Source organism: Stigmatopora argus, chromosome 10 (genome assembly GCF_051989625.1).
Source record: "Stigmatopora argus isolate UIUO_Sarg chromosome 10, RoL_Sarg_1.0, whole genome shotgun sequence".
Taxonomy (NCBI): Eukaryota; Metazoa; Chordata; class Actinopteri; order Syngnathiformes; family Syngnathidae; genus Stigmatopora; species Stigmatopora argus.
Window position 1 is genome coordinate 2,899,758 of NC_135396.1, and position 21,068 is coordinate 2,920,825.

General features: G+C 29.3%; 2 protein-coding genes across 5 annotated transcripts in view; both read right to left on the reverse strand.

Annotated features, from left to right (window-relative positions):
- Nucleotides 1-21: 21 nt before the first annotated feature.
- Nucleotides 22-20,466, reverse strand: LOC144084034 (solute carrier family 35 member F2-like). 3 transcript variants are annotated; one of them, XM_077612288.1, is made up of 7 exons: nucleotides 20,199-20,466; nucleotides 19,917-20,044; nucleotides 19,703-19,862; nucleotides 19,444-19,600; nucleotides 19,323-19,375; nucleotides 337-491; nucleotides 27-266 (listed from the first exon to the last, which is right to left on the reverse strand). In XM_077612288.1, exons 1-7 carry the CDS (start codon nucleotides 20,464-20,466, stop codon nucleotides 135-137), a joined length of 1,053 nt encoding a protein of 350 aa, XP_077468414.1. In that variant the 3' UTR covers nucleotides 27-134. The 3 variants fall into 3 exon arrangements, with proteins under 3 accessions (XP_077468413.1, XP_077468414.1, XP_077468416.1); XM_077612287.1 differs by having other exon boundaries at nucleotides 22-266; nucleotides 19,703-20,044; XM_077612290.1 differs by having other exon boundaries at nucleotides 105-259; nucleotides 19,703-20,044.
- Nucleotides 20,361-21,068, reverse strand: part of LOC144084032 (calpain-5-like) — a 29,412-nt gene continuing 28,704 nt past the window's right edge. Inside the window, exon 17 of one of the 2 annotated variants that reach the window (XM_077612281.1) lies at nucleotides 20,361-20,537. In XM_077612281.1, coding sequence (XP_077468407.1) covers nucleotides 20,502-20,537 — 36 coding nt within the window. In that variant the 3' untranslated portion in view covers nucleotides 20,361-20,501. Of the gene's footprint in view, nucleotides 20,569-21,068 lie in introns of both variants that reach the window. The other variant, XM_077612282.1, reaches the window with a different exon arrangement.

A 21,068-nucleotide genomic window follows, 5' to 3' on the forward strand; every position in this document is an offset into this window, starting at 1 on the left:
GCCTACGAAATGGGGTCAAACATTTTGGAACATCTTGTATTTAGTTAAAATGGATTGGGATTTTAACCCATTGAAAACAATGTGGCAAAACTGCGTGCTGACTGACCTTGGAGTCCTGAACGCAACGACACCTTTCACAAGGGAGTGCAGTGGATGACACGCTCCTCTTCCCGGGCGTCGGCACACGGTCCGTCCTGTCCGACGGCATTGAAGGCGACGAAGCTCGCCAAGATCAACAGCAGCGACACCACGTAGAGACCTGAGAACTGGTAAAGGTTGAGTTTTTTTAGACCGAGCAAGCTAGACTTGGATTTTCTAATTTTTTTTTTTGCTCACCTGATAGCCGAAGAGAAAGATCCCGCAGAAGACGGCAAAGACGTCGGCGCTGAGCATGGACAGGTTGGCGGCAGCGGCGCCGCTTTCCTTCACCACCAACGGCATCAGGCTGTAAAGGCCCAACATGCAGCTGGCGAAGGCCCCCAACAGAGCCGCTGATGCCCCCAGAGAAGAACATTTACTTATTTACCTTACAATGCATTTTATCTAAGGAAAAAAAAGAAGTCCTTACATGGTCACTTTTTTTATGGAAAAAAGGCTTACTATACACAGTCATTTTTTAACAAAAGCCTAATTTCTTTTTTTCTTAAAAAATGACAAAGTATAGTAAGGCTTTTTTTCTTAAAAAACGACATACTATAGTAAGGCTTTTTTTCTTTAAAAAAAACGACATAGTATAGTAAGGCTTTTTTTCTCTAAAAAAATGACATAGTATAATAAGGCTTTTTTTCTTGAAAAATGACATAGTATAGTAAGGTTGTATTTTTTTTTTACAAAAAGCCGTACCATTCATGTCGTTTTTTAAGAAAAAAAAAGCTTCACTATACCATGTCGTTTTTTACGAAAAAAGCCTTACTATACTATGTCGTTTTTTAAGAAAAAAAGCCTTACTATACTATGTCGTTTTTTAAGAAAAAAAGCCTTACTATACTATGTTGTTTTTTAAGAAAAAAAGCCTTACTATACAGTCGTTTTTTTAAGAAAAAAAGCCTTACTATACTATGTCGTTTTTTTACGAAAAAAGCCTTACTATACTATGTCGTTTTTTAAGAAAAAAAGCCTTACTATACTATGTCGTTTTTTAAGAAAAAAAGCCTTACTATACTGTCGTTTTTTTAAGAAAAAAAGCCTTACTATACTATGTCGGTTTTTAAGAAAAAAAGCCTTACTATACTATGTCGTTTTTTAAGAAAAAAAGCCTTACTATACTATGTCGTTTTTTTAGAAAAAAAGCCTTACTATACTATGTCGTTTTTTTACGAAAAAAAGCCTTACTATACTATGTCGTTTTTTTACGAAAAAAGCCTTACTATACTATGTCGTTTTTTAAGAAAAAAAGCCTTACTATACTATGTCGTTTTTTTACGAAAAAAGCCTTACTATACTATGTCGTTTTTTACGAAAAAAAGCCTTACTATACTATGTCGTTTTTTTTACGAAAAAAGCCTTACTATACTATGTCGTTTTTTTTACGAAAAAAAGCCTTACTATACTATGTCGTTTTTTACGAAAAAAAGCCTTACTATACTATGTCGTTTTTTTTACGAAAAAAGCCTTACTATACTATGTCGTTTTTTAAGAAAAAAAGCCTTACTATACTATGTCGTTTTTTAAGAAAAAAAGCCTTACTATACTATGTCGTTTTTTAAGAAAAAAAGCCTTACTATACTATGTCGTTTTTTACGAAAAAAGCCTTACTATACTATGTCGTTTTTTAAGAAAAAAAGCCTTACTATACTATGTCGTTTTTTAAGAAAAAAAGCCTAACTATACTGTCGTTTTTTTAAGAAAAAAAGCCTTACTATACTATGTCGTTTTTTTTACGAAAAAAGCCTTACTATACTATGTCGTTTTTTAAGAAAAAAAGCCTTACTATACTATGTCGTTTTTTAAGAAAAAAAGCCTTACTATACTATGTCGTTTTTAAGAAAAAAATCCTTACTATACTATGTCGTTTTTTACGAAAAAAAGCCTTACTATACTATGTCGTTTTTTTTTACGAAAAAAGCCTTACTATACTATGTCGTTTTTTTTACGAAATAAAGCCTTACTATACGATGTCGTTTTTTAAGAAAAAAAGCCTTACTATACTATGTCGTTTTTTTTACGAAAAAAAGCCTTACTATAGTATGTCGTTTTTAAGAAAAAAAGCCTTACTATACTATGTCGTTTTTTTAACGAAAAAAGCCTTACTATAGTATGTCGTTTTTAAGAAAAAAAGCCTTACTATACTATGTCGTTTTTTTTACGAAAAAAGCCTTACTATACTATGTCGTTTTTTAAGAAAAAAAGCCTTACTATACTATGTCGTTTTTTTAGAAAAAAAGCCTTACTATACTATGTCGTTTTTTTACGAAAAAAGCCTTACTATACTATGTCGTTTTTTTACGAAAAAAGCCTTACTATACTATGTCGTTTTTTAAGAAAAAAAGCCTTACTATACTAGGTCGTTTTTTAAGAAAAAAAGCCTTACTATAGTATGTCGTTTTTAAGAAAAAAAGCCTTACTATACTATGTCGTTTTTTTTACGAAAAAAGCCTTACTATACTATGTCGTTTTTTACGAAAAAAAGCCTTACTATACTATGTCGTTTTTTTTACGAAAAAAGCCTTACTATACTATGTCGTTTTTTTTACGAAAAAAGCCTTACTATACTATGTCGTTTTTTTTACGAAAAAAGCCTTACTATACTATGTCGTTTTTTTAAGAAAAAAAGCCTTACTATACTATGTCGTTTTTTTTACGAAAAAAGCCTTACTATACTATGTCGTTTTTTAAGAAAAAAAGCCTTACTATACTATGTCGTTTTTTAAGAAAAAAAGCCTTACTATACTATGTCGTTTTTAAGAAAAAAATCCTTACTATACTATGTCGTTTTTTACGAAAAAAAGCCTTACTATACTATGTCGTTTTTTTTTACGAAAAAAGCCTTACTATACGATGTCGTTTTTTAAGAAAAAAAGCCTTACTATACTATGTCGTTTTTTAAGAAAAAAAGCCTTACTATAGTATGTCGTTTTTAAGAAAAAAAGCCTTACTATACTATGTCGTTTTTTTTACGAAAAAAGCCTTACTATAGTATGTCGTTTTTAAGAAAAAAAGCCTTACTATACTATGTCGTTTTTTTTACGAAAAAAGCCTTACTATACTATGTCGTTTTTTAAGAAAAAAAGCCTTACTATACTATGTCGTTTTTTTAGAAAAAAAGCCTTACTATACTATGTCGTTTTTTTACGAAAAAAGCCTTACTATACTATGTCGTTTTTTAAGAAAAAAAGCCTTACTATACTAGGTCGTTTTTTAAGAAAAAAAGCCTTACTATAGTATGTCGTTTTTAAGAAAAAAAGCCTTACTATACTATGTCGTTTTTTTTACGAAAAAAGCCTTACTATACTATGTCGTTTTTTACGAAAAAAAGCCTTACTATACTATGTCGTTTTTTTTTACGAAAAAAGCCTTACTATACTATGTCGTTTTTTTTACGAAAAAAAGCCTTACTATACTATGTCGTTTTTTAAGAAAAAAAGCCTTACTATACTATGTCGTTTTTTTTACGAAAAAAGCCTTACTATACTATGTCGTTTTTTAAGAAAAAAAGCCTTACTATACTATGTCGTTTTTTAAGAAAAAAAGCCTAACTATACTGTCGTTTTTTTAAGAAAAAAAGCCTTACTATACTATGTCGTTTTTTTTACGAAAAAAGCCTTACTATACTATGTCGTTTTTTAAGAAAAAAAGCCTTACTATACTATGTCGTTTTTTAAGAAAAAAAGCCTTACTATACTATGTCGTTTTTAAGAAAAAAATCCTTACTATACTATGTCGTTTTTTTTACGAAAAAAGCCTTACTATACTATGTCGTTTTTTAAGAAAAAAAGCCTTACTATACTATGTCGTTTTTTTTTACGAAAAAAGCCTTACTATACTATGTCGTTTTTTTTACGAAATAAAGCCTTACTATACGATGTCGTTTTTTAAGAAAAAAAGCCTTACTATAGTATGTCGTTTTTAAGAAAAAAAGCCTTACTATACTATGTCGTTTTTTTTACGAAAAAAGCCTTACTATAGTATGTCGTTTTTAAGAAAAAAAGCCTTACTATACTATGTCGTTTTTTTTACGAAAAAAGCCTTACTATACTATGTCGTTTTTTAAGAAAAAAAGCCTTACTATACTATGTCGTTTTTTTAGAAAAAAAGCCTTACTATACTATGTCGTTTTTTTAAGAAAAAAAGCCTTACTATACTATGTCGTTTTTTTACGAAAAAAGCCTTACTATACTATGTCGTTTTTTAAGAAAAAAAGCCTTACTATACTAGGTCGTTTTTTAAGAAAAAAAGCCTTACTATAGTATGTCGTTTTTAAGAAAAAAAGCCTTACTATACTATGTCGTTTTTTTTACGAAAAAAGCCTTACTATACTATGTCGTTTTTTACGAAAAAAAGCCTTACTATACTATGTCGTTTTTTTTACGAAAAAAGCCTTACTATACTATGTCGTTTTTTTTACGAAAAAAAGCCTTACTATACTATGTCGTTTTTTAAGAAAAAAAGCCTTACTATACTATGTCGTTTTTTTTACGAAAAAAGCCTTACTATACTATGTCGTTTTTTAAGAAAAAAAGCCTTACTATACTATGTCGTTTTTTAAGAAAAAAAGCCTAACTATACTGTCGTTTTTTTAAGAAAAAAAGCCTTACTATACTATGTCGTTTTTTAAGAAAAAAAGCCTTACTATACTATGTCGTTTTTTAAGAAAAAAAGCCTTACTATACTATGTCGTTTTTTAAGAAAAAAAGCCTTACTATACTATGTCGTTTTTAAGAAAAAAATCCTTACTATACTATGTCGTTTTTTACGAAAAAAAGCCTTACTATACTATGTCGTTTTTTTTTACGAAAAAAGCCTTACTATACTATGTCGTTTTTTTTACGAAATAAAGCCTTACTATACGATGTCGTTTTTTAAGAAAAAAAGCCTTACTATACTATGTCGTTTTTTAAGAAAAAAAGCCTTACTATACTATGTCGTTTTTTAAGAAAAAAAGCCTTACTATACTATGTCGTTTTTTAAGAAAAAAAGCCTTACTATACTATGTCGTTTTTTAAGAAAAAAAGCCTTACTATACTATGTCGTTTTTTAAGAAAAAAAGCCTTACTATACTATGTCGTTTTTTTTACGAAAAAAACCTTACAATACTATGTCGTTTTTTAAGAAAAAAAGCCTTATATACTATGTCTTTTTTAAGAAAAAAAGCCTTACTATACTATGTCGTTTTTTAAGAAAAAAAGCCTTACTATACTAAGTCGTTTTTTTTACGAAAAAAGCCTTACTATACTATGTCGTTTTTTAAGAAAAAAAGCCTTACTATACTATGTCATTTTTTTTACGAAATAAAGCCTTACTATACGATGTCGTTTTTTAAGAAAAAAAGCCTTACTATACTATGTCGTTTTTTAAGAAAAAAAGCCTTACTATACTATGTCGTTTTTTAAGAAAAAAAGCCTTACTATACTATGTCGTTTTTTAAGAAAAAAAGCCTTACTATACTATGTCGTTTTTTTACGAAAAAAGCCTTACTATACTATGTCGTTTTTTAAGAAAAAAAGCCTTACTATACTATGTTGTTTTTTAAGAAAAAAAGCCTTACTATACAGTCGTTTTTTTAAGAAAAAAAGCCTTACTATACTATGTCGTTTTTTTACGAAAAAAGCCTTACTATACTATGTCGTTTTTTAAGAAAAAAAGCCTTACTATACTATGTCGTTTTTTTTACGAAAAAAGCCTTACAATACTATGTCGTTTTTTAAGAAAAAAAGCCTTACTATACTATGTCTTTTTTAAGAAAAAAAGCCTTACTATACTATGTCGTTTTTTAAGAAAAAAAGCCTTACTATACTAAGTCGTTTTTTTTACGAAAAAAGCCTTACTATACTATGTCGTTTTTTAAGAAAAAAAGCCTTACTATATTATGTCGTTTTTTAAGAAAAAAAGCCTTACTATACTATGTCGTTTTTTAAGAAAAAAAGCCTTACTATACTATGTCGTTTTTTAAGAAAAAAAGCCTTACTATACTATGTCGTTTTTTAAGAAAAAAAGCCTTACTATACTATGTCGTTTTTTACGAAAAAAGCCTTACTATACTATGTCGTTTTTTAAGAAAAAAAGCCTTACTATACAATGTCGTTTTTTAAGAAAAAAAGCCTTACTATACTATGTCGTTTTTTAAGAAAAAAAGCCTTACTATAGTATGTCGTTTTTAAGAAAAAAAGCCTTACTATACTATGTCGTTTTTTTACGAAAAAAAGCCTTACTATACTATGTCGTTTTTTCTACGAAAAAAGCCTTACTATACTATGTCGTTTTTTTTTAACGAAAAAAAGCCTTACTATACTATGTCGTTTTTTACGAAAAAAGCCTTACTATACTATGTCGTTTTTTAAGAAAAAAAGCCTTACTATACTATGTCGTTTTTTAAGAAAAAAAGCCTTACTATACTATGTCGTTTTTTAAGAAAAAAAGCCTTACTATAGTATGTCGTTTTTAAGAAAAAAAGCCTTACTATACTATGTCGTTTTTTTACGAAAAAAAGCCTTACTATACTATGTCGTTTTTTCTACGAAAAAAGCCTTACTATACTATGTCGTTTTTTTTTTACGAAAAAAAGCCTTACTATACTATGTCGTTTTTTACAAAAAAAAGCCTTACTATAGTATGTCGTTTTTAAGAAAAAAAGCCTTACTATACTATGTCGTTTTTTTAAGAAAAAAAAGCCTTACTATACTATGTCGTTTTTTTTACGAAAAAAGCCTTACTATACTATGTCGTTTTTTAAGAAAAAAAGCCTTACTATACTATGTCGTTTTTTAAGAAAAAAAACATTACTTAACTATGTCGTTTTTTTTTTACGAAAAAAGCCTTACTATACTATGTCGTTTTTTAAGAAAAAAAGCCTTACTATACTATGTCGTTTTTTAAGAAAAAAAGCCTTACTATAATATGTCGTTTTTAAGAAAAAAAGCCTTACTATACTATGTCGTTTTTTTACGAAAAAAAGCCTTACTATACTATGTCGTTTTTTTTACGAAAAAAGCCTTACTATACTATGTCGTTTTTTAAGAAAAAAAGCCTTACTATACTGTGTCGTTTTTTTTACGAAAAAAGCCTTACAATACTATGTCGTTTTTTAAGAAAAAAAGCCTTACTATACTATGTCTTTTTTAAGAAAAAAAGCCTTACTATACTATGTCGTTTTTTAAGAAAAAAAGCCTTACTATACTAAGTCGTTTTTTTTACGAAAAAAGCCTTACTATACTATGTCGTTTTTTAAGAAAAAAAGCCTTACTATACTATGTCGTTTTTTTTACGAAATAAAGCCTTACTATACGATGTCGTTTTTTAAGAAAAAAAGCCTTACTATACTATGTCGTTTTTTAAGAAAAAAAGCCTTACTATACTATGTCGTTTTTTAAGAAAAAAAGCCTTACTATACTATGTCGTTTTTTAAGAAAAAAAGCCTTACTATACTATGTCGTTTTTTCACGAAAAAAGCCTTACTATACTATGTCGTTTTTTAAGAAAAAAAGCCTTACTATACTATGTTGTTTTTTAAGAAAAAAAGCCTTACTATACAGTCGTTTTTTTAAGAAAAAAAGCCTTACTATACAGTCGTTTTTTTAAGAAAAAAAGCCTTACTATACTATGTTGTTTTTTAAGAAAAAAAGCCTTACTATACAGTCGTTTTTTTAAGAAAAAAAGCCTTACTATACTATGTCGTTTTTTTACGAAAAAAGCCTTACTATACTATGTCGTTTTTTAAGAAAAAAAGCCTTACTATACTATGTCGTTTTTTTTACGAAAAAAGCCTTACAATACTATGTCGTTTTTTAAGAAAAAAAGCCTTACTATACTATGTCTTTTTTAAGAAAAAAAGCCTTACTATACTATGTCGTTTTTTAAGAAAAAAAGCCTTACTATACTAAGTCGTTTTTTTTACGAAAAAAGCCTTACTATACTGTCGTTTTTTAAGAAAAAAAGCCTTACTATATTATGTCGTTTTTTAAGAAAAAAAGCCTTACTATACTATGTCGTTTTTTAAGAAAAAAAGCCTTACTATACTATGTCGTTTTTTCTACGAAAAAAGCCTTACTATACTATGTCGTTTTTTACGAAAAAAAGCCTTACTATACTATGTCGTTTTTTACGAAAAAAGCCTTACTATACTATGTCGTTTTTTAAGAAAAAAAGCCTTACTATACTATGTCGTTTTTTAAGAAAAAAAGCCTTACTATACTATGTCGTTTTTTAAGAAAAAAAGCCTTACTATACTATGTCGTTTTTTTACGAAAAAAGCCTTACTATACTATGTCGTTTTTTAAGAAAAAAAGCCTTACTATACTAGGTCGTTTTTTAAGAAAAAAAGCCTTACTATAGTATGTCGTTTTTAAGAAAAAAAGCCTTACTATACTATGTCGTTTTTTTTACGAAAAAAGCCTTACTATACTATGTCGTTTTTTACGAAAAAAAGCCTTACTATACTATGTCGTTTTTTTTTACGAAAAAAGCCTTACTATACTATGTCGTTTTTTTTACGAAAAAAAGCCTTACTATACTATGTCGTTTTTTAAGAAAAAAAGCCTTACTATACTATGTCGTTTTTTTTACGAAAAAAGCCTTACTATACTATGTCGTTTTTTAAGAAAAAAAGCCTTACTATACTATGTCGTTTTTTAAGAAAAAAAGCCTAACTATACTGTCGTTTTTTTAAGAAAAAAAGCCTTACTATACTATGTCGTTTTTTTTACGAAAAAAGCCTTACTATACTATGTCGTTTTTTAAGAAAAAAAGCCTTACTATACTATGTCGTTTTTTAAGAAAAAAAGCCTTACTATACTATGTCGTTTTTAAGAAAAAAATCCTTACTATACTATGTCGTTTTTTTTACGAAAAAAGCCTTACTATACTATGTCGTTTTTTAAGAAAAAAAGCCTTACTATACTATGTCGTTTTTTTTTACGAAAAAAGCCTTACTATACTATGTCGTTTTTTTTACGAAATAAAGCCTTACTATACGATGTCGTTTTTTAAGAAAAAAAGCCTTACTATAGTATGTCGTTTTTAAGAAAAAAAGCCTTACTATACTATGTCGTTTTTTTTACGAAAAAAGCCTTACTATAGTATGTCGTTTTTAAGAAAAAAAGCCTTACTATACTATGTCGTTTTTTTTACGAAAAAAGCCTTACTATACTATGTCGTTTTTTAAGAAAAAAAGCCTTACTATACTATGTCGTTTTTTTAGAAAAAAAGCCTTACTATACTATGTCGTTTTTTTAAGAAAAAAAGCCTTACTATACTATGTCGTTTTTTTACGAAAAAAGCCTTACTATACTATGTCGTTTTTTAAGAAAAAAAGCCTTACTATACTAGGTCGTTTTTTAAGAAAAAAAGCCTTACTATAGTATGTCGTTTTTAAGAAAAAAAGCCTTACTATACTATGTCGTTTTTTTTACGAAAAAAGCCTTACTATACTATGTCGTTTTTTACGAAAAAAAGCCTTACTATACTATGTCGTTTTTTTTACGAAAAAAGCCTTACTATACTATGTCGTTTTTTTTACGAAAAAAAGCCTTACTATACTATGTCGTTTTTTAAGAAAAAAAGCCTTACTATACTATGTCGTTTTTTTTACGAAAAAAGCCTTACTATACTATGTCGTTTTTTAAGAAAAAAAGCCTTACTATACTATGTCGTTTTTTAAGAAAAAAAGCCTAACTATACTGTCGTTTTTTTAAGAAAAAAAGCCTTACTATACTATGTCGTTTTTTAAGAAAAAAAGCCTTACTATACTATGTCGTTTTTTAAGAAAAAAAGCCTTACTATACTATGTCGTTTTTTAAGAAAAAAAGCCTTACTATACTATGTCGTTTTTAAGAAAAAAATCCTTACTATACTATGTCGTTTTTTACGAAAAAAAGCCTTACTATACTATGTCGTTTTTTTTTACGAAAAAAGCCTTACTATACTATGTCGTTTTTTTTACGAAATAAAGCCTTACTATACTATGTCGTTTTTTTTACGAAAAAAAGCCTTACTATACTATGTCGTTTTTTAAGAAAAAAAGCCTTACTATACTATGTCGTTTTTTAAGAAAAAAAGCCTTACTATACTATGTCGTTTTTTAAGAAAAAAAGCCTTACTATACTATGTCGTTTTTTAAGAAAAAAAGCCTTACTATACTATGTCGTTTTTTAAGAAAAAAAGCCTTACTATACTATGTCGTTTTTTTTACGAAAAAAGCCTTACAATACTATGTCGTTTTTTAAGAAAAAAAGCCTTACTATACTATGTCTTTTTTAAGAAAAAAAGCCTTACTATACTATGTCGTTTTTTAAGAAAAAAAGCCTTACTATACTAAGTCGTTTTTTTTACGAAAAAAGCCTTACTATACTATGTCGTTTTTTAAGAAAAAAAGCCTTACTATACTATGTCATTTTTTTTACGAAATAAAGCCTTACTATACGATGTCGTTTTTTAAGAAAAAAAGCCTTACTATACTATGTCGTTTTTTAAGAAAAAAAGCCTTACTATACTATGTCGTTTTTTAAGAAAAAAAGCCTTACTATACTATGTCGTTTTTTAAGAAAAAAAGCCTTACTATACTATGTCGTTTTTTTACGAAAAAAGCCTTACTATACTATGTCGTTTTTTAAGAAAAAAAGCCTTACTATACTATGTTGTTTTTTAAGAAAAAAAGCCTTACTATACAGTCGTTTTTTTAAGAAAAAAAGCCTTACTATACTATGTCGTTTTTTTACGAAAAAAGCCTTACTATACTATGTCGTTTTTTAAGAAAAAAAGCCTTACTATACTATGTCGTTTTTTTTACGAAAAAAGCCTTACAATACTATGTCGTTTTTTAAGAAAAAAAGCCTTACTATACTATGTCTTTTTTAAGAAAAAAAGCCTTACTATACTATGTCGTTTTTTAAGAAAAAAAGCCTTACTATACTAAGTCGTTTTTTTTACGAAAAAAGCCTTACTATACTATGTCGTTTTTTAAGAAAAAAAGCCTTACTATATTATGTCGTTTTTTAAGAAAAAAAGCCTTACTATACTATGTCGTTTTTTAAGAAAAAAAGCCTTACTATACTATGTCGTTTTTTAAGAAAAAAAGCCTTACTATACTATGTCGTTTTTTAAGAAAAAAAGCCTTACTATACTATGTCGTTTTTTACGAAAAAAGCCTTACTATACTATGTCGTTTTTTAAGAAAAAAAGCCTTACTATACAATGTCGTTTTTTAAGAAAAAAAGCCTTACTATACTATGTCGTTTTAAGAAAAAAAGCCTTACTATAGTATGTCGTTTTTAAGAAAAAAAGCCTTACTATACTATGTCGTTTTTTTACGAAAAAAAGCCTTACTATACTATGTCGTTTTTTCTACGAAAAAAGCCTTACTATACTATGTCGTTTTTTTTTAACGAAAAAAAGCCTTACTATACTATGTCGTTTTTTACGAAAAAAGCCTTACTATACTATGTCGTTTTTTAAGAAAAAAAGCCTTACTATACTATGTCGTTTTTTAAGAAAAAAAGCCTTACTATACTATGTCGTTTTTTAAGAAAAAAAGCCTTACTATAGTATGTCGTTTTTAAGAAAAAAAGCCTTACTATACTATGTCGTTTTTTTACGAAAAAAAGCCTTACTATACTATGTCGTTTTTTCTACGAAAAAAGCCTTACTATACTATGTCGTTTTTTTTTTACGAAAAAAAGCCTTACTATACTATGTCGTTTTTTACAAAAAAAAGCCTTACTATAGTATGTCGTTTTTAAGAAAAAAAGCCTTACTATACTATGTCGTTTTTTTAAGAAAAAAAAGCCTTACTATACTATGTCGTTTTTTTTACGAAAAAAGCCTTACTATACTATGTCGTTTTTTAAGAAAAAAAGCCTTACTATACTATGTCGTTTTTTAAGAAAAAAAACATTACTTAACTATGTCGTTTTTTTTTTACGAAAAAAGCCTTACTATACTATGTCGTTTTTTAAGAAAAAAAGCCTTACTATACTATGTCGTTTTTTAAGAAAAAAAGCCTTACTATAATATGTCGTTTTTAAGAAAAAAAGCCTTACTATACTATGTCGTTTTTTTACGAAAAAAAGCCTTACTATACTATGTCGTTTTTTTTACGAAAAAAGCCTTACTATACTATGTCGTTTTTTAAGAAAAAAAGCCTTACTATACTGTGTCGTTTTTTTTACGAAAAAAGCCTTACAATACTATGTCGTTTTTTAAGAAAAAAAGCCTTACTATACTATGTCTTTTTTAAGAAAAAAAGCCTTACTATACTATGTCGTTTTTTAAGAAAAAAAGCCTTACTATACTAAGTCGTTTTTTTTACGAAAAAAGCCTTACTATACTATGTCGTTTTTTAAGAAAAAAAGCCTTACTATACTATGTCGTTTTTTTTACGAAATAAAGCCTTACTATACGATGTCGTTTTTTAAGAAAAAAAGCCTTACTATACTATGTCGTTTTTTAAGAAAAAAAGCCTTACTATACTATGTCGTTTTTTAAGAAAAAAAGCCTTACTATACTATGTCGTTTTTTAAGAAAAAAAGCCTTACTATACTATGTCGTTTTTTAAGAAAAAAAGCCTTACTATACTATGTCGTTTTTTAAGAAAAAAAGCCTTACTATACTATGTTGTTTTTTAAGAAAAAAAGCCTTACTATACAGTCGTTTTTTTAAGAAAAAAAGCCTTACTATACAGTCGTTTTTTTAAGAAAAAAAGCCTTACTATACTATGTTGTTTTTTAAGAAAAAAAGCCTTACTATACAGTCGTTTTTTTAAGAAAAAAAGCCTTACTATACTATGTCGTTTTTTTACGAAAAAAGCCTTACTATACTATGTCGTTTTTTAAGAAAAAAAGCCTTACTATACTATGTCGTTTTTTTTACGAAAAAAGCCTTACAATACTATGTCGTTTTTTAAGAAAAAAAGCCTTACTATACTATGTCTTTTTTAAGAAAAAAAGCCTTACTATACTATGTCGTTTTTTAAGAAAAAAAGCCTTACTATACTAAGTCGTTTTTTTTACGAAAAAAGCCTTACTATACTGTCGTTTTTTAAGAAAAAAAGCCTTACTATATTATGTCGTTTTTTAAGAAAAAAAGCCTTACTATACTATGTCGTTTTTTAAGAAAAAAAGCCTTACTATACTATGTCGTTTTTTCTACGAAAAAAGCCTTACTATACTATGTCGTTTTTTACGAAAAAAAGCCTTACTATACTATGTCGTTTTTTACGAAAAAAGCCTTACTATACTATGTCGTTTTTTAAGAAAAAAAGCCTTACTATACTATGTCGTTTTTTAAGAAAAAAAGCCTTACTATACTATGTCGTTTTTTAAGAAAAAAAGCCTTACTATAGTATGTCGTTTTTAAGAAAAAAAGCCTTACTATACTATGTCGTTTTTTTACGAAAAAAAGCCTTACTATACTGTGTCGTTTTTTCTACGAAAAAAGCCTTACTATACTATGTCGTTTTTTTTTACGAAAAAAAGCCTTACTATACTATGTCGTTTTTTACGAAAAAAGCCTTACTATACTATGTCGTTTTTTAAGAAAAAAAGCCTTACTATACTATGTCGTTTTTTAAGAAAAAAAGCCTTACTATACTATGTCGTTTTTTAAGAAAAAAAGCCTTACTATAGTATGTCGTTTTTAAGAAAAAAAGCCTTACTATACTATGTCGTTTTTTTACGAAAAAAAGCCTTACTATACTATGTCGTTTTTTCTAGGAAAAAAGCCTTACTATACTATGTCGTTTTTTTTTTACGAAAAAAAGCCTTACTATACTATGTCGTTTTTTACAAAAAAAAGCCTTACTATAGTATGTCGTTTTTAAGAAAAAAAGCCTTACTATACTATGTCGTTTTTTTAAGAAAAAAAAGCCTTACTATACTATGTCGTTTTTTTTACGAAAAAAGCCTTACTATACTATGTCGTTTTTTAAGAAAAAAAGCCTTACTATACTATGTCGTTTTTTAAGAAAAAAAACCTTACTTAACTATGTCGTTTTTTTTTACGAAAAAAGCCTTACTATACTATGTCGTTTTTTAAGAAAAAAAGCCTTACTATACTGATGGAATAATCATTATTATAAATGTGTTTGCAATGAATATAAAGCCTTATAATATACATGCTTACTATATTAATCAATATATTTGCTCATCCTAAATGTGTAACTATGTTGATCGCTTTCAACGAAGACAAACGCTTACGCCAAGGTCGCTCTCCAGGACAGCTGGGATCAGCGAGAGATACAAGTACGCAAAGACATAAAACAATACACTGAGTTCTTGCTCCGAGGACTGAGTGCTGGACAGTGTTTTTATAACCTTCATGATGTTATTCGGTTGAGCTTATACAATTGTTCAAAACAGCAGAGACAGTTGTTTTTGCGTATGCAATTGTTTAAATCAGATTACCTTTGAATGTTTTGGTTATGTGCCGCTAAATGGACCGAAGAGTATTCCGCTCGTCAGAATGCACTGGGGGCTAAGACGACGTCACATTGCATCTCCTTCGAAGTTGTAAGCAGTTTGTTGAAAGATGTTTTTCCTTTTTTAATTAAATATTACTAATAATGATTTAAAAGGTTTGAATCATTATGTCGTTTTTTAAGAAAAAAAGCCTTACTATACTATGTCGTTTTTTAAGAAAAAAAGCCTTACTATACTATGTCGTTTTTTAAGAAAAAAAGCCTTACTATAATATGTCGTTTTTTAAGAAAAAAAACCTTACTATACTATGTCGTTTTTTTTAAGAAAAAAAAGCCTTACTATACTATGTCGTTTTTTTTAAGAAAAAAAAGCCTTACTATACTATGTCGTTTTTTTTACGAAAAAAAGCCTTACTATACTATGTCGTTTTTTTTACGAAAAAAGCCTTACTATACTATGTCGTTTTTTAAGAAAAAAAACCTTACTATACTGTGTCGTTTTTTAAGAAAAAAAGCCTTACTATACTATGTCGTTTTTTAAGAAAAAAAGCCTTACTATACTATGTCGTTTTTTAAGAAAAAAAAGCCTTACTATACTATGTCGTTTTTTTTTACGAAAAAAGCCTTACTATACTATGTCGTTTTTTAAGAAAAAAAGCCTTACTATACTATGTCGTTTTTTAAGAAAAAAAGCCTTACTATACTATGTCATTTTTTAAGAAAAAAAGCCTTACTATAGTATGTCGTTTTTAAGAAAAAAAGCCTTACTATACTATGTCGTTTTTTTAAGAAAAAAAGCCTTACTATACTATGTCGTTTTTTTTACGAAAAAAGCCTTACTATACTATGTCGTTTTTTTTACGAAAAAAGCCTTACTATACTATGTCGTTTTTTAAGAAAAAAAGCCTTACTATACTATGTCGTTTTTTAAGAAAAAAAGCCTTACTATACTATGTCGTTTTTTAAGAAAAAAAGCCTTACTTAACTATGTCGTTTTTTTTTTACGAAAAAAAGCCTTACTATACTATGTCGTTTTTTAAGAAAAAAAGCCTTACTATACTATGTCGTTTTTTAAGAAAAAAAGCCTTACTACAATATGTCGTTTTTAAGAAAAAAAGCCTTACTATACTATGTCGTTTTTTTTACGAAAAAAGCCTTACTATACTATGTCGTTTTTTAAGAAAAAAAGCCTTACTATACTATGTCGTTTTTTAAGAAAAAAAGCCTTACTATACTATGTCGTTTTTTAAGAAAAAAAGCCTTACTATACTATGTCGTTTTTTTTAACGAAAAAAGCCTTACTATACTATGTCGTTTTTTAAGAAAAAAAGCCTTACTATACTATGTCGTTTTTTAAGAAAAAAAGCCTTACTATACTATGTCGTTTTTTTAAGAAAAAAAGCCTTACTATACTATGTCGTTTTTTTAATTAAAAAAGCCTTACTATACTATGTCGTTTTTTAAGGAAAAAAAGCCTTACTATACTATGTCGTTTTTTTTACGAAAAAACCCTTACAATACTATGTCGTTTTTTAAGAAAAAAAGCCTTACTATACTATGTCTTTTTTAAGAAAAAAAGCCTTACTATACTATGTCGTTTTTTAAGAAAAAAAGCCTTACTATACTATGTCGTTTTTTAAGAAAAAAAGCCTTACTATACTATGTCGTTTTTTAAGAAAAAAAGCCTTACTATACTATGTCGTTTTTTTTACGAAAAAAGCCTTACTATACTATGTCGTTTTTAAAGAAAAAAAGCCTTACTATACTATGTCGTTTTTTTAATAAAATAGCCTTACTATACTATGTCGTTTTTTTTTTTAAAAAGCCTTACTATACTATGTCGTTTTTTAATAAAAAAGCCTTACTATACTATGTCGTTTTTTTAATAAAATAGCCTTACTATACTATGTCGGTTTTTTTTTTTTAAAAAGCCTTACTATACTATGTCGTTTTTTTAATAAAAAAGCCTTACTATACTATGTCGTTTTTTTAATAAAAAAAGCCTTACTATACTATGTCGTTTTTTAAGGAAAAAAAGCTTTACTATACCATGTTGTTTTTTACAAAAAAAAGCCTTACTATACGATGTCGTTTTTTTAAAGAAAATAGCCTTACTATACGATGTCGTTTTTTAAAGAAAATAACCTTACTATACTATGTCGAGTTTTTAATAAAAAAGCCTTACTATACTATGTCGTCTTTTTAATAAAAAAGCCTTACTATACTATGTCGTTTTTTAAGAAAAAAAGCTTTACTATACCATGTCGTTTTTTACAAAAAAGCCTTACTATACCATGTCGTTTCTAACACAAAAAGCCTTACTATACTATGTCGAGTTTTTAATAAAATAGCCTTACTATACCATGTCATTTTTTACGGAAAAAAAAGCCTTACTATACTATGTCGTTTTTAAAGAAAAAAAGCCTTACTATACGATGTCGTTTTTTTAAGAAAATAGCCTTACTATACTATGTCGAGTTTTTAATAAAAAAGCCTTACTATACTATGTCGTTTTTTTTAATAAAAAAGCCTTACTATACTATGTCGTTTTTTACGGGAAAAAAAGCCTTACTATACTATGTCGTTTTTTACGGAAAAAGCCTTACTATACTATGTCGTTTTTTAAATAAAAAAGCCTTACTATACTATGTCGTTTTTTTAAATAAAATAGCCTTACTATACTATGTCGTTTTTTTAAAAAAAAGCCTTACTATACTATGTCGTTTTTTAATAAAAAAGCCTTACTATACTATGTCGTTTTTTTAATAAAATAGCCTTACTATACTATGTCGTTTTTTTTTTTAAAAAGCCTTACTATACTATGTCGTTTTTTTAATAAAAAAGCCTTACTATACTATGTCGTTTTTTTAATTAAAAAAGCCTTACTATACTATGTCGTTTTTTAAGGAAAAAAAGCTTTACTATACCATGTTGTTTTTTACAAAAAAAAGCCTTACTATACTATGTCGTTTTTAAAGAAAAAAAGCCTTACTATACGATGTCGTTTTTTTAAGAAAATAGCCTTACTATACTATGTCGAGTTTTTAATAAAAAAGCCTTACTATACTATGTCGTTTTTTTAAATAAAAAAGCCTTACTATACTATGTCGTTTTTTACGGAAAAAAAGCCTTACTATACTATGTCGTTTTTTACGGAAAAAGCCTTACTATACTATGTCGTTTTTTAAATAAAAAAGCCTTACTATACTATGTCGTTTTTTTAATAAAATAGCCTTACACTACTATGTCGTTTTTTTTTTTAAAAGCCTTACTATACTATGTCGTTTTTTAATAAAAAAGCCTTACTATACTATGTCGTTTTTTTAATAAAATAGCCTTACTATACTATGTCGTTTTTTTTTTTTTTTTTAAAAGCCTTACTATACTATGTCGTTTTTTTAATAAAAAAGCCTTACTATACTATGTCGTTTTTTTAATAAAAAAAGCCTTACTATACTGTCGTTTTTTAAGGAAAAAAAGCTTTACTATACCATGTTGTTTTTTCCCAAAAAAGCCTTACTATACGATGTCGTTTTTTTAAAGAAAATAGCCTTACTATACTATGTCGTTTTTTTTACGAAAAAAGCCTTACTATACTATGTCGTTTTTTAAGAAAAAAAGCCTTACTATACTATGTCGTTTTTTTAATAAAAAAGCCTTACTATACTATGTCGTTTTTTTAATAAAAAAAGCCTTACTATACTATGTCGTTTTTTTAATAAAAAAGCCTTACTATACTATGTCGTTTTTTTAATAAAAAAAGCCTTACTATACTATGTCGTTTTTTAAGGAAAAAAAGCTTTACTATACCATGTTGTTTTTTACAAAAAAAAGCCTTACTATACGATGTCGTTTTTTTAAAGAAAATAGCCTTACTATACGATGTCGTTTTTTAAAGAAAATAACCTTACTATACTATGTCGAGTTTTTAATAAAAAAGCCTTACTATACTATGTCGTCTTTTTAATAAAAAAGCCTTACTATACTATGTCGTTTTTTAAGAAAAAAAGCTTTACTATACCATGTCGTTTTTTACAAAAAAGCCTTACTATACCATGTTGTTTTTAACAAAAAAAGCCTTACTATACTATGTCGAGTTTTTAACAAAATAGCCTTACTATACTATGTCGTTTTTTACGGAAAAAAAAGCCTTACTATACTATGTCGTTTTTTACGGAAAAAGCCTTACTATACTATGTCGTTTTTTTTAATAAAATAGCCTTACTATACTATGTCGTTTTTTTTTTAAAAAGCCTTACTATACTATGTCGTTTTTTAATAAAAAAGCCTTACTATACTATGTCATTTTTTTAATAAAATAGCCTTACTATACTATGTCGTTTTTTTTTTTTTTTTTAAAGCCTTACTATACTATGTCGTTTTTTTAATAAAAAAGCCTTACTATACTATGTCGTTTTTTACGGAAAAAAAGCCTTACTATACTATGTCGTTTTTTACGGAAAAAAAGCCTTACTAAACTATGTCGTTTTTTTAAGAAAAAAGCCTTACTATACTCATGTTTTTTTTTTTTTTTTTAAAGCCTTACTATACTATGTTGTTTTTTTAATAAAAAAGCCTTACTATACTATGTGGTTTTTTTAAAAGCCTTACTATACTATGTCATTTTTTAAAAAGAAAATAGCCTTACTATACGTGGTCATCTTTTCTATCTATGTGTTTTTTTTTAACAAAAAAGCCTTACTTTAAGAAATCTAGCCTTTCGTCTATTCTATCTACGGTAACAGAACGCGATCCTCACCTACTGGCCAGCTCCAGCGAATGGCAGACACTTGGCGCAGCTCCAGAACCAACCTGAAAGAAAGAAAGCCACGATTCCCGTAAGAAACAACGTAAGAAAAATGTACGCCGGTCGCTCTCACATTTGCACGCTGCTGATGACGGCCCCATAAAGTCCCAGCATGCCCAAAAACTCCAGCCGGCTTCGGTTCTTCACCGTGTACTCCTGCCACACGTTGGAGACGGCGTACAGGGTGGCGCTGACCAGGACCAGGCCGTCGCCCAGCAACGCGTCGGAGGCTGCGGGGGGGGGGGGGGGGGGGGGGGGGCGGGGGGGGGGGGCGGGGTTTAGATAGAGGGCGTGGCTCCGCGTCGGGTTCGATCGGTCGACGGGGAGCGTACCGGATCCCTGATCTCGTCCGGCCAGGAGGTCGGCCCCCACCATGGCGCCCACTCCCAGCAGGCCCACGCCCACGGCGGCATAGTGGGCGGGACGGTAGCGCGTCTTGAGCAGCCACCGCGACAGAAGCATGGCCACGGGGATGACGAAGCAATCCAAAAGCTGGAGAAAAAAAATGGCAACCGGAGTCCGAGAGAACCGGCTGGCCACACCTACCTGCACGCTGGTCAGGGTGGTGTACTGGTAGGCCTTGACCACGGCGTAGTTTGCCTCCACGTCCACCAGGCCCAGCAGGAAGTACTGCAGCCAGCGTCGGCGACCCATCTGGTACACGCCGTCCGGACCTCTCCATTCATTCACAAAAAAAGGGACAAACGGACAGACCTCAGCAGACCGCTCGCCAGTCGACGAATCAACGACCCGATGCCGTTTGTCCGTCATTTAAAGGGACACACACACAATTTTCAAGTCCGACACAGAATGCCGTTTGCGGGTCACCTGTCCTGCAGAACATGGCGGGCGTGTAGCTGACGGCGAGAAGCCCGTAGTGGAGGACACTCTGCAGCAAGGGCGCGTCCACGCCCAATCCCGAGCTCAGGTACTGCGACGACACGGCCGTGCCGCACACCAGCGCCGCCAGGACTTGACCCAGCGCCAAGGTCTCGAGCCGGCGCCGCCAAGGGCCAGGGCGGGAGACCTCCGACCTCCCGGGGTCGGCGTCCGGAGGCATCTGGGAAGCGTCGGCGGGCTGCCAGCGACCGCTCATCCGCGACTCATCTTGCGTCTTTGCCCGCTGAATGATTAACTGGTGAGGACAACAGTCACGCGTTTCCTTATCTGCAAAGAACGCCGTCGCGGGTCACTTTGTCTTCTTGGGCCAACGCAGGGAGGGGGAAGACATGGGGAAAAAATAGGGAGCAAAAACTGTCACTGTTTATGTCATTAAAATTCAACAAAAATTAAAAAAAGGAGGAAATCTATCAAAGGAAAGTAGAGTGTGATGTCATCAAAATGAAGGCAGAAATAAATACATAAAAATATAGGAAGGATATAGGAATCAGGAAAAACTGACAAAATAACAAAAACAAAAGGGGACGGAGATATGAAATAAAATTAATAAAACCAAAGTAAAAAATGAGAAAAATAAAATGAATACAAAATGAATTAATTGGGGAGTATATGTATTGAAAGAAAATGCACAAAGGGAAAAAATGAAATAACATAATGACATAAGTGAATACAAATGAAATATTTTTCCATAAAAAGAAAGTTTTAAAATACTGAAATTCTTCAAAAAAAGAAATGTAATATTAAAAGTGAAAAATCCAAATGAAATATTTGTCCATAAAAAGAAAGTTTTAAAATACT